This window comes from Balaenoptera borealis, assembly GCF_965194805.1.
Source record: "Balaenoptera borealis genome assembly, chromosome: 7".
Classification (NCBI taxonomy): Eukaryota; Metazoa; Chordata; class Mammalia; order Artiodactyla; family Balaenopteridae; genus Balaenoptera; species Balaenoptera borealis.
Window position 1 is genome coordinate 116,645,055 of NC_138864.1, and position 12,065 is coordinate 116,657,119.

Consider the following 12,065-nt stretch of genomic DNA (forward strand, 5'->3'; position numbering starts at 1 on the left):
GAGCCTTTGCAGGAAAGAAGGGTACAGTGGACTAGCTTTGGGAAGGACATACTGTTTCAGAAAGGATGTGGCCGCCTAACAGAGTCTGGAAGGGTAGTTAATTCAAGAGAGCAGGCAGGGAGGCGGGTCCTGTTCGGGAACAGCATCTAGATAAGCAACGGTAAGGAGGAGCGAGCTCAGTTTCAGGGTTAAGTTTCTTACGCCCGCGAAACGAAGAGGGGCTCCTGAAGCGGAGCGCCGAGGCGCGGCACGCCCATCCGGGGGCTCCACCTAGCCGAGCTCTCCAGGGCCGTCTACACCATTCGCCTTTCAGAGGCGTCTACTGACCATCAAAGCCACGGCGAGCCGGGTCCCTCCGTGCGGAGGGCCAGCTCAGCTAGCGGCCCCATAGTCCTCACAGCTGGGAAAGGCCTCCGACGCTAATTTGAGGCGGGAACTCCTGCTTCCCCGCCCGCCTCCGTACTTCCCCCTCCGGGAGATGGGCGGGCCGACGCCATGACGTCACTGGGCGGGGATCCAAGGGAAGTGACGTGAAGCGGCGGAGCGGCTTGCGGATTGCTGTCCGAACGCGGGCTGGCATGTCGGCTTTGACGCGCCTAGCGCCTTTAGCGCGCGTTGGAGGCCACTTCTTCAGGGGCCGCCGCGCGCGGGCGGCTGGAGGCGCTGGAGTCCGTCAGTGAGTATTGCCTGCGGTGGGGGCTTCGCCTGCATCTAACGAAAAGTGCCAGTCTTCCGGACGCCCTCACCTTGACGCCGAGCACCACGGGCAGATCCGGGTCTGCAGCGACCTCCACCCCGAGGCATGCTGGGACTCGTAGTCTGACGGCGTGACCCAGGGGCCCGGGAGAGGGGGGGACGTGGGGCGGGGATCTCTGCTTGCCCGGCAGGTTGAAGTGTGTTTCGGGCGGGCCTTGCCCCAGCGGGAGCCTGCCCTCGGGAAGTTGACAGTTGAACTTGGAGACGGCTGGAGCTAATCTGGAAGCGAGAGCAGGAGTTGGGGAGGCGAGGGCGTTCCGGGCAGAGGAAATCACCTGTACGGTGTAGTTTGAAGCGTCAAGTTCGAGGCAAGGTGAGACAGGAGACCTTGGGACGTAGGGAAGGAATGGTAGAGAGTCCTCACTCCTGGCTCAGGGGTTTTGAACACAGGCGATAACTGGTCGTTGAGAGGTTTTAATCAGACGTCATGCGGCCAGATTTTAATTCTGAAAAATTATTGTGGTTGCAGACTAGAGAATTAGTTCTTCAAGGCACGGGCGTGGAGGCAGTCACCCATAGAGAGTGCCGAAGGGTGGGAAGAGAAGAGAGCCAAAAGTGGATGCTTGGGCAATATCGGAACTTTTCTTTTTTAAAGTATTTTTTGGAGCAGTTTTAAGTTCACATAAAAATTGAGTGTAAGGTACCGAGATTTCCCATAAATCCCCTGACCCACACGTGCATAGCTTTCTCCATAATCAACATTCCCAACCTGAGCAGTACATTTGTTACAGTTGATGAGCCTACACTGACGTATTATTATCACCCAAAGCCCCATACTATAGAGTTCACCTTTGCAACACCAGAATTTAGAGTGAGCAAAAGCAGAGTCACCCATGATGTAGCCCAGGAAACCGACTGGAGAGCATAGTGCTGGGATGCCAAGGGAGGGCACGTCTACCAAAAAGGAGTTGGTAGTGCAGAGAGGTTCAGTAAGAGCAGGACTGAAGATAGTACATTGGATTTCTCCAAGTAATGGGCCAGGCCCCTTAGACCGTGATCTACACTTTACCAAGAGGCAGTGCAGAATAGTGGTTAAAAGCAGGATTCAGCCCCCAGAGTGCCTCTGTTCAAATCTCATCTCTGCCACACTCTTGCTGTATGAGCTTGGAGAAGTTTCATGATCTCTTAATAACTCAGTTTTCTCACCCATATAATGGGGATAATAATGTTGACTTCCAGGTAAATAAATGAATAATAAATCTCTAAAATGTTTTAAGAGAGCTGCTGGTGCCTACTAAGGATCATACAAGTATTGTTTAACTGTTATTATTAGGGAACTGAGACCAGGAAAATTAAAGGAGTGACTTGCCTAAAGCCATGTGTCTATTAAGGATACGGAGCTGGGACAGGTGTGGGGTGGTGAGAAGGAAAAGGCATGTGTGACCTGAGCAAGGACAGAGATGGAGAGCCACCAACAATAGCCCTTGACCTGCATGGGAAGACTAGGGGGTGTTCCTCTTCACCAAGGTCTTGGTACTTCCGTAACACATCGTATTTCACAGTATGTGAATACTTAAGTCAGTAGGTTTTCTGGAGAGTCTTTCTAGGTGCTGGGGATAGAGCAGAATACAAGAAAGATAATGGAGCTTACATTCTGGAGAGAGGACACAACAAGTAGAAAAGAACATGTTTAGGTACTATTAAGTGGCATGAAGGAAATAAAACGGGATTAATCTAGAGAGTGTCTGGGGGTGGTGGGTGGGCTATTATACCTAGGATGATGTGGGAATGCAGGCCTGAGAGTTTGATTTGAACTAAGACCTAAGTGATGAGTAGTCAGCCGTGCAAAAATGCCAGGAAGAGCTTCTCAGACGAAGGAGACAGCAAGTGGAAAGGTTCTGAGTGCTGATAATGGGCAAGCAAGCTGGTGAGGGGACAGTGGTAGAGAGACAAGCAGGGCCCAGATTAGGGTGGGCCTTGTAGGACGAGGCCTTATTCTAAGAATGATGGCAGGCTGTTGGAGGCTTTAAGCAGGAAAGTAATATGATCTGGTTTATGTTTTATTTTTTTACACTTTTTTTATTGCATTTCTTTTTTTTTTTAATTTATTTTTTATACAGCAGGTTCTTATTAGTTATCTATTTTATACATATTAGTGTATATATGTCAATCCCAGTCTCCCAATTCATCCTTGGTTTATGTTTTAAAAAGGTCACTTTCACGGAGAGTTATGGTGCTTTCTTTTTTCTTTTTTTTAAACTTGACACTTAAAAATCCTGGGTTGGAACAGCCATTATTTCTTTGGATATTGTTTCTTCCCCATTGTTTTCTTCTTATAGGACACGAATTAGGCATATGTTGGGTTTTCTCATCCTTCTAACCTCTTTTCATATTTTTTACCTGTGTCTAATCCTGGCTTTAATCCTTTTTATTTCAAATGATTACATTTTATTTCTAGAAATTCTGTTGTTTCAAACTTGATCTTTATAGTTTCTTGTTCCTTGCTCTTAATTTCAAACTTTTATTTAAAAATAACTTGTTTTCTCTATTATAAATTGTAATTATCCATTTTTCAAGTCTTGTATATTTGATACTGCTGTCTGTTGTTTTGCTGATTCTCACTCATAGTGTCTTATTTCCTTGTAATTTTTGACTGTGAACTTTTCCTGGAACTTTTATCTGTCAGAATTCTTTGAGGTCTTGCTTCTCAAGGGTTCAACGAATCCAAGACCACTTTAAATTCTTGGGTTGAGGTTCTCTTGGACCATAAGGTCCAAAATCCAGGTAGTGTGAATTTGGGTGCAAACCCACCTGAGGACTGGCTACTGGTAACAAATTCCTGTTCCCTTCTTCATGGCAGGTTTATGTCCCATTCACTCTTATATCATGGGGCTGCAGTTTTCTTCAGGGGTCTAGTAATTAGACTCTTCATCTTGGGTGGGCCCCAGGCTTCTCCTGTCTCCCACAGCTGTCCAGGTAGAGGGTCACAGAGTCTGGGGAACAGCAGAAACCCTCAGGGCGAAGCCCAGCTTCAGCGCTCATGTAGTTTCCAGGTCTTGTTTTAACTTGGGTTTTGCCCTTGGTAGATTCCTTTCTTTTGTGTCTGGTCAATGATTTATTAAAAATTAAAAAAAAAAACTCAACTAGTATTGTAGTTGTTTCAATTTGGAGGGTTGTTCAGCTTGTCTAGTTTGCCATAGTGCAGTTAACAACCTGTCTTAGAACATAACATTAGGTATCTGTGGAATCTTTATATTCCTTAATCATGGCAATTGTTATGCCATCCATTCCTTTTCTCTAACTGCAGTGTTTCAAATCTTTGTTCAAAAAGATTTCCACCTTGCAGTCAGTGACCCACTTATTTCAAGTCATAGTTAAAACATGTCACTCCAGCAGTAATTAAATGTGGAGAGTTTCTGGGAATGGGTTTAAACTATAATTCTCAAATCTTATTTTAAATGAGTTTAACTGATGGGTACTTATTACTAGACTGTATCCAAAACCTATCAAAGAGGAAGCCTGTTGTTACAATATATTGAATTCACACCCCCATGGTTTATTTATATAATGTATCTCTATGCAGATAGATCCTGAATAGATACTGTTAAATATAATTGGCATACAGAAACAGTATGGTGTAAAGCAGTGATGCTTGATGGAAGCTTTTTTTTTACTTATTTATTTTTATTTTTGGCTGTGTTGGGTCTTCGTTGCTGTGCGTGGGCTTCCTCTAGTTGTGGCGAGCAGGGGCTACTCTTCATTATGGTGTGCAGGCTTCTCATTGCAGTGGCTTCTCTTGTTGCGGAGCATGGGCTCTAGGCGCATGGGCTTCAGTAGTTGTGGCACGTGGGCTCAGTAGTTGTGGCACGTGGGCTCAGTAGTTGTGGCACATGGCCTCTAGAGCACAGGCTCAGTAGTTGTGGCGCATGGGCTTAGTTGCTCCGCGGCATGTGGGATCTTCCCAGACCAGGGTTTGAACCTGTGTCCCCTGCATTGGCAGGCGGATTCTTAACCACTGCACCACCAGGGAAGTCCCTCTCTAAATTTTCTATATCCATTTGTATGTAATAGCATACCTATAGCTGCTGAATAGGACTTGAAAGTAGCCCCATTAAGTACAAATTCTATTATTTGAATTAGATTCAACCTGTAATAATTACAGTCCAACTGAATAAAATGAGTATAGCTCGTATGGATTATATTCCACACCTTGTCAACAGTATCTAAATGAAAACACAAAAACCAGAAAAACTTGTTCAAACTTACTGTTTAAGACTCTTCGCTTTGTTCAGTGCTTTTGGCTTATTAAAAAGGATCTGCTGAGTCCTCTTTTCCATAAAGTGGTCTTTTAATAAAGATTGTAATAGAGCAGAGGACATAATTTGCCTTTGAAGTAGATGGCTAACCAGACAAAATAAATTTGATTTGTTTTCCTGGATAAGCTAGTGCCTTACTACTACAGGTTTATGATTCCTTAATCAAAACCCTTGGGGCCCGTACCCCATAATCAGCACATTCATATTTCTGGTGTGAAATACATGAATATTCACTAAATGAAAATCATAATTAGCCTCTTGTCAGTTCAGGCCAGTTTTTGCTGCCGCACAAATTTAAAGCAAGCTTATGAAAAAGGAGTATTTCGAGGGGTTGTGGAGCATTGCCGTTCTGTATTTCGTGGAGGAGATGAGAAAGGTTTAGTTTCTGGATGTAACTCAGAGTTTTGGATGAGTTCATACTTTGAAGATAGAGCAAGCTGCTTAACATTTTCGTTTTGTCACGTAGTGCTGGTGGAGGTGTGCATATCGAGCCCCAGTACAGACAGTTTCCCCAGCTGACCAGATCCCAGGTGATCAAGGCAGAGTTCTTCAGTGCAACCATGTGGTTCTGGATTCTCTGGCGCTTTTGGCATGACTCAGATGCTGTGCTGGTAAGTGCAGGAGAATAATTCTTGTCCTTCTTTGGGTGTGGGGAGGGAAGATCTCTTAATAGCTTAGCTTGTTTCTTTTTTCTGTTTGTAGACTGTTTTTCAACCTGGATGTATCTCTTCACCACATTGTCCTTATGTATATGCAGGAATCCTTTTATTTTATGAAACATATTGTCTCTGACCTTTTCCACTCAGGGATGTATTGATACATGTAGGTGGCCCATGTCTTACGGTTTCTGTTTGGTGGCCATATTTGGAAGGGAGACTATAGAAGCTAATTCTCTTACTTTCCAAGCTAGGGTAGGGGTTCATCAGCAGGTTAAGTTTCACAGTTAAATGCCTTTAAATGGTAAATGTTATTTAGTCTGTCCAGAGGCCCAAGGCAGCCAGGTTGAGGTGGGATGGATGTGGGCTAATTTCCCTCAGGAGGGAAATTAGTTACTGGTGACTTTCTAACATGTCATTGGCCTCAAAAGGAGCTTTTAATGACATTTGCACAGATGCTATTCTCTAGGAAATTACACCTTTAAGTCGTTGAAATCCATGCTTATTGATCCAGAATACTTTGAATTTTAGTAAATTTGTTTTTTTTTTTTTAGGATAGGGAAAAATCTTAAATTTATACAGTGAGTTCTAGAAGCATCAGGTTGATTAACATCCCACTTCTCTTAAAATTTCTCTGTGCCCTTGTCACCCAGTAAGGAGCTGCATGGTGTCTGTGGCAGCACACAGACACCTTTATCTCACTGTAGGTCAGCTGTCAGGATTATTGTGTCACTGTCTGGCATGAGATAGTGATGCAGCCGGATATGCCCTAGATCAGGATCGAAAAGAAATGAGTCCACCTGGGGCTTCCAAATCTCCCAGCAGGAATGACAGGACAGTTTGAGACCTTATGTTTTGTCAGGGAGTCAAGAGATTGTTGTGACAAAGGGTATCTTTGAAATCTGTTGTCTCCGTACCGCCCACGCTCCGTCACAAACACGTACTCAAATGCTGGCTCAGGCCAGTAGCTCCAAAGTGGCCAGGCTTTTAAAATTCAGGCCACAGCCTATTTTGAGCAGATTGAAGAATAGCTGGACCATCAGATAGTTGAAGTAGAATTTGTTCCTGTGGTATGTCAAGGATTTTTTTTTTAATCACATTTTTTTTCAAGATTTCTTTTAAAATGTAACCAGCTGTATGGAGTGTAGATTCTTTTAGTTGCGTGAAGTATAGATTCTTGAACTTTTTTTTTAATTGGTTGTCATTAGGGTCACTTTCCATATCCAGATCCTTCCCAATGGACGGATGAAGAATTAGGTATCCTTCCTGATGATGAAGACTGAAAATGTAGACTCAACTCTTTCCAAGTGGGTATACCCCAAGTTTCTTTTTAAAGTTATATTTAACTTTTGTCAGTAAACATGTTTTGACTTTGCACCTATGATGGTCTCGAAAAAACAGTGCATTTTATAACAGCATGAAGAACAATTAACACATCATGTCTAATTTCTGCCTTTGGTATTTTCACATTTGCTGTCATTCTGCCCACTTTTCCCCATACACACTTTTAGTCTCATCTTCCTTTTCATGTTTTAAAAAATTATTTTTTCCTAAGCTATGTTACAGTTTAGGGTCCCATTTATCTATCTATTGATCAAAGACTTTTTAAGCACCAACAATGCACAGGGCTTAAAGTGATGGACAAGATAGATACGGAGCTTGTTTGTAGTTGCAAAAATACAGTGCTCTACGCTCAGCGTTTTAATGGAAAATTCGAGCATATGGGAATGTTACAATATGGAATTGCATGGAATTAACTCTTTAAACAGTAAAAGGTTGTGGCCCTTTCATTTTCCAAATCAGGAAGTCAGAGAGAGTTTTTCTTTCAAAAGGAAGATACTAGGAGGAGTTCCTTTCCTCACAAATCCCTCAGGGATTAAGACATTCTCATTTAACATGATTTTAAATTAATCACTGCATGGATAATAGACCTAAAAATAAAACCCAAACTCTTAAAGCTTCTAAAAGAAAGCACAAGAGAGTATCTTCATAATCTTAAGGCACACAAAAAACTTTTGGAGAAAACACAAAAGCACTGATACAAAAAAAAAAAAACTTGATAAATTTGATTTAGCCTAATCAAAAATTTCTGCTATCAAAAGACACCCTTATGGAAATAAATATACAAGCCACTAATTGGGAAAAGATACAGCATATATATCCAACAAAGGGCTTATATCTAGTATATGTAAAGAACCTCTATAATCAACAAAAATTAGATGAACAACCCAATTGAAAAATGGGCAAAAGCCTTGAGCAGATACTTCACAAAAGAAGATATATGAATGGCCAATAATCACATGAAAAAAGCCCCTTAATATCATTAATCACCAGGGAAATGCAAATTAAAACTACAGTAAGATATCACTTGTACCCACTAGAAAGACTGAAACTTTAAATGTTGATGACAATATGGAACAGCTGGAATATTGGCCAGTAAGAATGTAAAAAGGTACAGCAATTTTGTAGAATTATTTGGCAGTTTCTAATGAAGTTAAACACATATATCCTAGGATTCAACGACTTTATTCCTAGGCATTTAGTCAAGAGAAATGAAAATATATGGCCATCCGTACAAAATTTTTCATAGCGATTTTTTTCTTAGTATCTCCAAACTAGACCTAATTGTACATCAGTGAGAGAATGGATAAACATATTACAGTATATTCATTCAGTTGAGTAATAATTCAGCAATTAAAAATAACAAGTTACAAGACACAGTCATTTAGGTAAATCTCAAAATCATTAAGCAAAAAGAGTGAGTCACTTAAAAGCACTAATAATGAATGATTCCATTTATATGAAGTCTGCGAACTGGTGATACTCATCTATAGAGGTAGGGTGAGGGGTCGGTACATACAGTTGTCAGAATTCGTTGAACTAGACCTTTAATATCTGCGCATTTCAATTTTAATTACACCTCAATAAAAATGTAAAACAAAAAATTTAACCATTGCACATTAATAATTGCCATCATTCAAAATACCTTGGAAATTGTTTTAAAGGGTAGGAAGCATTAAGAGACGGTTAAGTGTTCCCATTAAATCATACTACTAGTATTGCTGTTATTTTAATTCGAAGTAGCTTATTGACACGAAAGTTACAGCAGTTTTGTGTATATGGGGGCGGGTGGTGGTGGGGCAAACAGTGAAGCTGTTTTATAGCTCGTTTCCTGTCGCTGGCTTTCCTATGGACAAGAGTCCTTACCAGGCCTTACAAGGTTCTTACCAGGTCCTTACCAGGCCTCTTGTTTCCCCAGTGTTAACGGGTCTGCCAGCACTAGCCTCTTCCTATCTTCTTACATATTTTCCAATATTCCGGTACACAGTCATTAACATTTTAATGGCTAGACTGTAAACCCTTTGAGAAATCTGCAAGGTGATTTGACTCTTCTGCAAGGCTACTCACATGACTGATGCTCAATGAATGCTTGAATAATTGAATGAACAAGAATGATGGATTTGAATTATTGAAAATAAAAGTTCTTAAAGCTTTTCACTTTTGTTTCCTTGCAGGAGCCAGGTGAGAATTTCAAGAAGTTACAGACATCATATTATATATTAAGTTGTAAATTAAAGTGTTTTGGTCAAGAATGAGGAACTGAGTTATGGATATTTCTGATAATGACAACCACCCTTTATGGATTATTTCCTGTGCTCCCAACTGCTGTGCTAACTGGTTATAGCCCTTTTGGTGGGTCTTCTTGGGTACCCTGTGGTGTCGATAGATAAGCCCTAGTACCATTTATCAGTGAGGACATCGAGGTTCAAGGAAATGAAGTAACTTGCTTAGGGTCACACGCTGATGAGTGATGACATTAGGTCTGACCCCGTGCTTAACCATACTGCCCACCTCCTTGGCCGACGTCTTAGTCGTATGTACATTGACAGTTTATGTGAAACTCTTGCCATTTCTCTACTGCTAGTGTATTCTTGCCCAAGTATACAGAGGTTAGAAGTCGGTGTGGTCCCTCTGTTGTGTTTATGTATCTCTTGTGGACTGGGCATTGTGTTGAGTCACCATTTGTGGAACTCTTGAGACACACGTCTAACTAGGAATTCTTAGGGGCCAGAGGAATGCGAGATAAGGGTGAAATAGGATGATGCAGTTTTTCAAAAATTTGTTTCAAAGTACTTTTCAACCTTCTGTAGCATCACAATTCTGAGAGGAGGTAGGACAGAATTTTATTCTATCATCTACAGATAAAAATATGCAGTAGAGTGGCTTAATGACTTGCCCAGAAGCATAACTATTCATATTTTTAATTTAGGTTTTTGACTACCTAGGTGTTGGGAATACCATGCTAAACAAGACAGATGAGAACGTAGATTTTAGGAAGGGAAGACGGACAAGTAGATAAGTGAGATTTACTAATTGCTGTGATGGAAATAACACTGGGTGCTAGAGATGGTTGATGCTGATCTTTTCGGTGGGCGGGGAAGACATTTGAGCTGAAACCTGAACAAGTAGCAGGAACCAGCTGTGCGGGGTCTGAAGGAAAAGTGCCCCAGGGACAAGGAATAGCAAGAACCAAGGTCACCATGTTTAAGGGACAGAAAGTCCAGTGGGGTTCCAGCAGGGGAGGAGAGGGTGGGACTACATGAGATTAATAGGTCATGGTTGCAGGTTTAGATTTTATGTTAAATGCAGTGAGAAAGCTTCTGACAGGCTCTAGGCAGGGGGTGGTCCAATTCGAGTTCCTAGTTCTTAGGTTTTTCACCCCCAGCTTTGGTTCTCCCTGGGTGTCAGAGTGGGCATAATGGCAGCAAAAGCTAAGTGGAACAGTTTCACCCTCCCCACTGCCAGCTCCAGCAGTCCTGAGCCTGTTGCGCAGGGTGTCCGAGGCTCTCCTTGGTTTTGTGTTTACTCACCTGTGTAAGAGTGTGCCGTCTCACCTGATAAATATTTATGGTCTTTAAAAGACCATTAGATCTCTGTGTACTTTTTAGGTTTCATTTTTCTGTTGTTCTCCACTGCCGCCAAGCCCTGCCCCTGCCCCCGCCCCCACCCCCATCGATGAAAGTTGTTTTGGGAAGGAATACAATCTGTAACAGTGAACTCAAGCAGGATAAGCCCATTAGCTTTTTCCTTAGAAATCAATCAGAGTTGCTTGACTTGAATTAAAAGGTAACTTTAAAACTAGCAGTCTTCTAAAACTGGCCAGCGTGGCCTCCACATGCTGGATCCTCTTTTCCATACCTGGGCTGTGAAATCAGTTTGCGCTGATGCAGAAATTGTCCCGGCCCAAGGAATAGGCCTCCACCCTCCTCACATTCTTTCCATTTTATAGATGAGTAAGTTGAGCTGTAGATAGGTAACTTGCCCAAGCTACAAGTTAAGAGAACTGAGGTTCAAATCCTGGTTGTCTGGCTGTAGGTCTGAGTGAGGTAGATGGTGTAAAGCTTTTTGATCATGACCTGCCTACTCTAAGAAATAATTTTACATTGTGACCTAGTGTGTGTGTGTATGTATATGTACGTACATAAATAATACAAAAGTTTTATGGAAACTTATCTGTTACATTTTCTTTTATATTCTATTCGACATTTAAAAAAATGGTTGAGGCTGATTTAACTACCCACTAATGGGTTTCAACCTGCAGTTTGAAAAACTGGCACAGTGCTTGAAGAACTCAGGCTCTGGAGCCAAACTTGCTTGGTCTGACTCATAGCTCTACCATTTATTGACTTGCTGTGAGTTTGGGCAGACTACTTACTTGAACTGTGCCTCAATATCCTCATTTGTAAAATGGATTAAATAGATTAAATGAGTTAGCACATAAAGCCCTCAGAACTACATCTGGCATGAAGGAATGGAAGCAACTATTATTTCTAGACCATTGGGTCTAAGCTAAGTTTATAGTGACCCTTGAATCCTGGTTTGATTTTTATAGAAAAGCCTCCATATGGAGATAAACTGTAAACAGATTATTTCAGCAGATGCAGTACCACCCCTCTCCTCTGCCTAAAACAAGACATTTAGGATGACCTTTTCTTCCTTCCTATTGAGTAGCTAAAAGTACATTCTAAGTCAGTTTTAGTGTGTAGCCTGGTAGATGGACAGATGTACCTTCATAAATGGAAAGGTAGGCAGTGAAAGAATTATTGATGGCAACAGAGAATATCAAGTGTCAAATTTTAACACACAAATTTGTAAGTTTACTAAGTTTCCTATGGAAACTTGAGTGTAAACAACACAATTGATTACCTAATAATGTTATGAGACCAGGGAGGTACTGTGTAAGGAACACCTGTTGTGCATGTTCTGGGAAGGTACAGAAGTCATCTTGGTTCCACTTGCCTCTAGAACTATTCGGTAGAAGAGGTTGACCTGGGTACCTTTTGCCACCAATCTCATCAGGAGCTTCAGCAGGACATCAGTGTACAGTGGAGGAAAC

The 12,065-nt window shown here is 41.8% G+C and overlaps 1 protein-coding gene across 1 annotated transcript; it reads left to right on the top strand.

The window, feature by feature from the left end:
* Positions 1-511: 511 nt before the first annotated feature.
* NDUFB2 (NADH:ubiquinone oxidoreductase subunit B2) lies at positions 512-9,264 on the top strand. The gene is made up of 4 exons (XM_082400396.1): positions 512-676; positions 5,479-5,623; positions 6,877-6,975; positions 9,184-9,264. The coding sequence occupies exons 1-3, from the start codon at positions 579-581 to the stop codon at positions 6,949-6,951; spliced, it is 318 nt and encodes a 105-aa protein (XP_082256522.1). The 5' UTR covers positions 512-578; the 3' UTR covers positions 6,952-6,975; positions 9,184-9,264.
* The last annotated feature ends 2,801 nt before the right edge of the window (positions 9,265-12,065 follow it).

Excerpts from the sequence above, each read along its gene's own strand:
- NDUFB2 (XM_082400396.1), top strand. The coding sequence starts at position 579 with ATGTCGGCTTTGACGCGCCTAGCGCCTTTAGCGCGCGTTGGAGGCCAC. Across the intron at positions 677-5,478 it reads GGAGGCGCTGGAGTCCGTCA|TGCTGGTGGAGGTGTGCATA; the intron begins GTGAGTATTGCC and ends TTTGTCACGTAG. Across the intron at positions 5,624-6,876 it reads ATGACTCAGATGCTGTGCTG|GGTCACTTTCCATATCCAGA; the intron begins GTAAGTGCAGGA and ends GGTTGTCATTAG.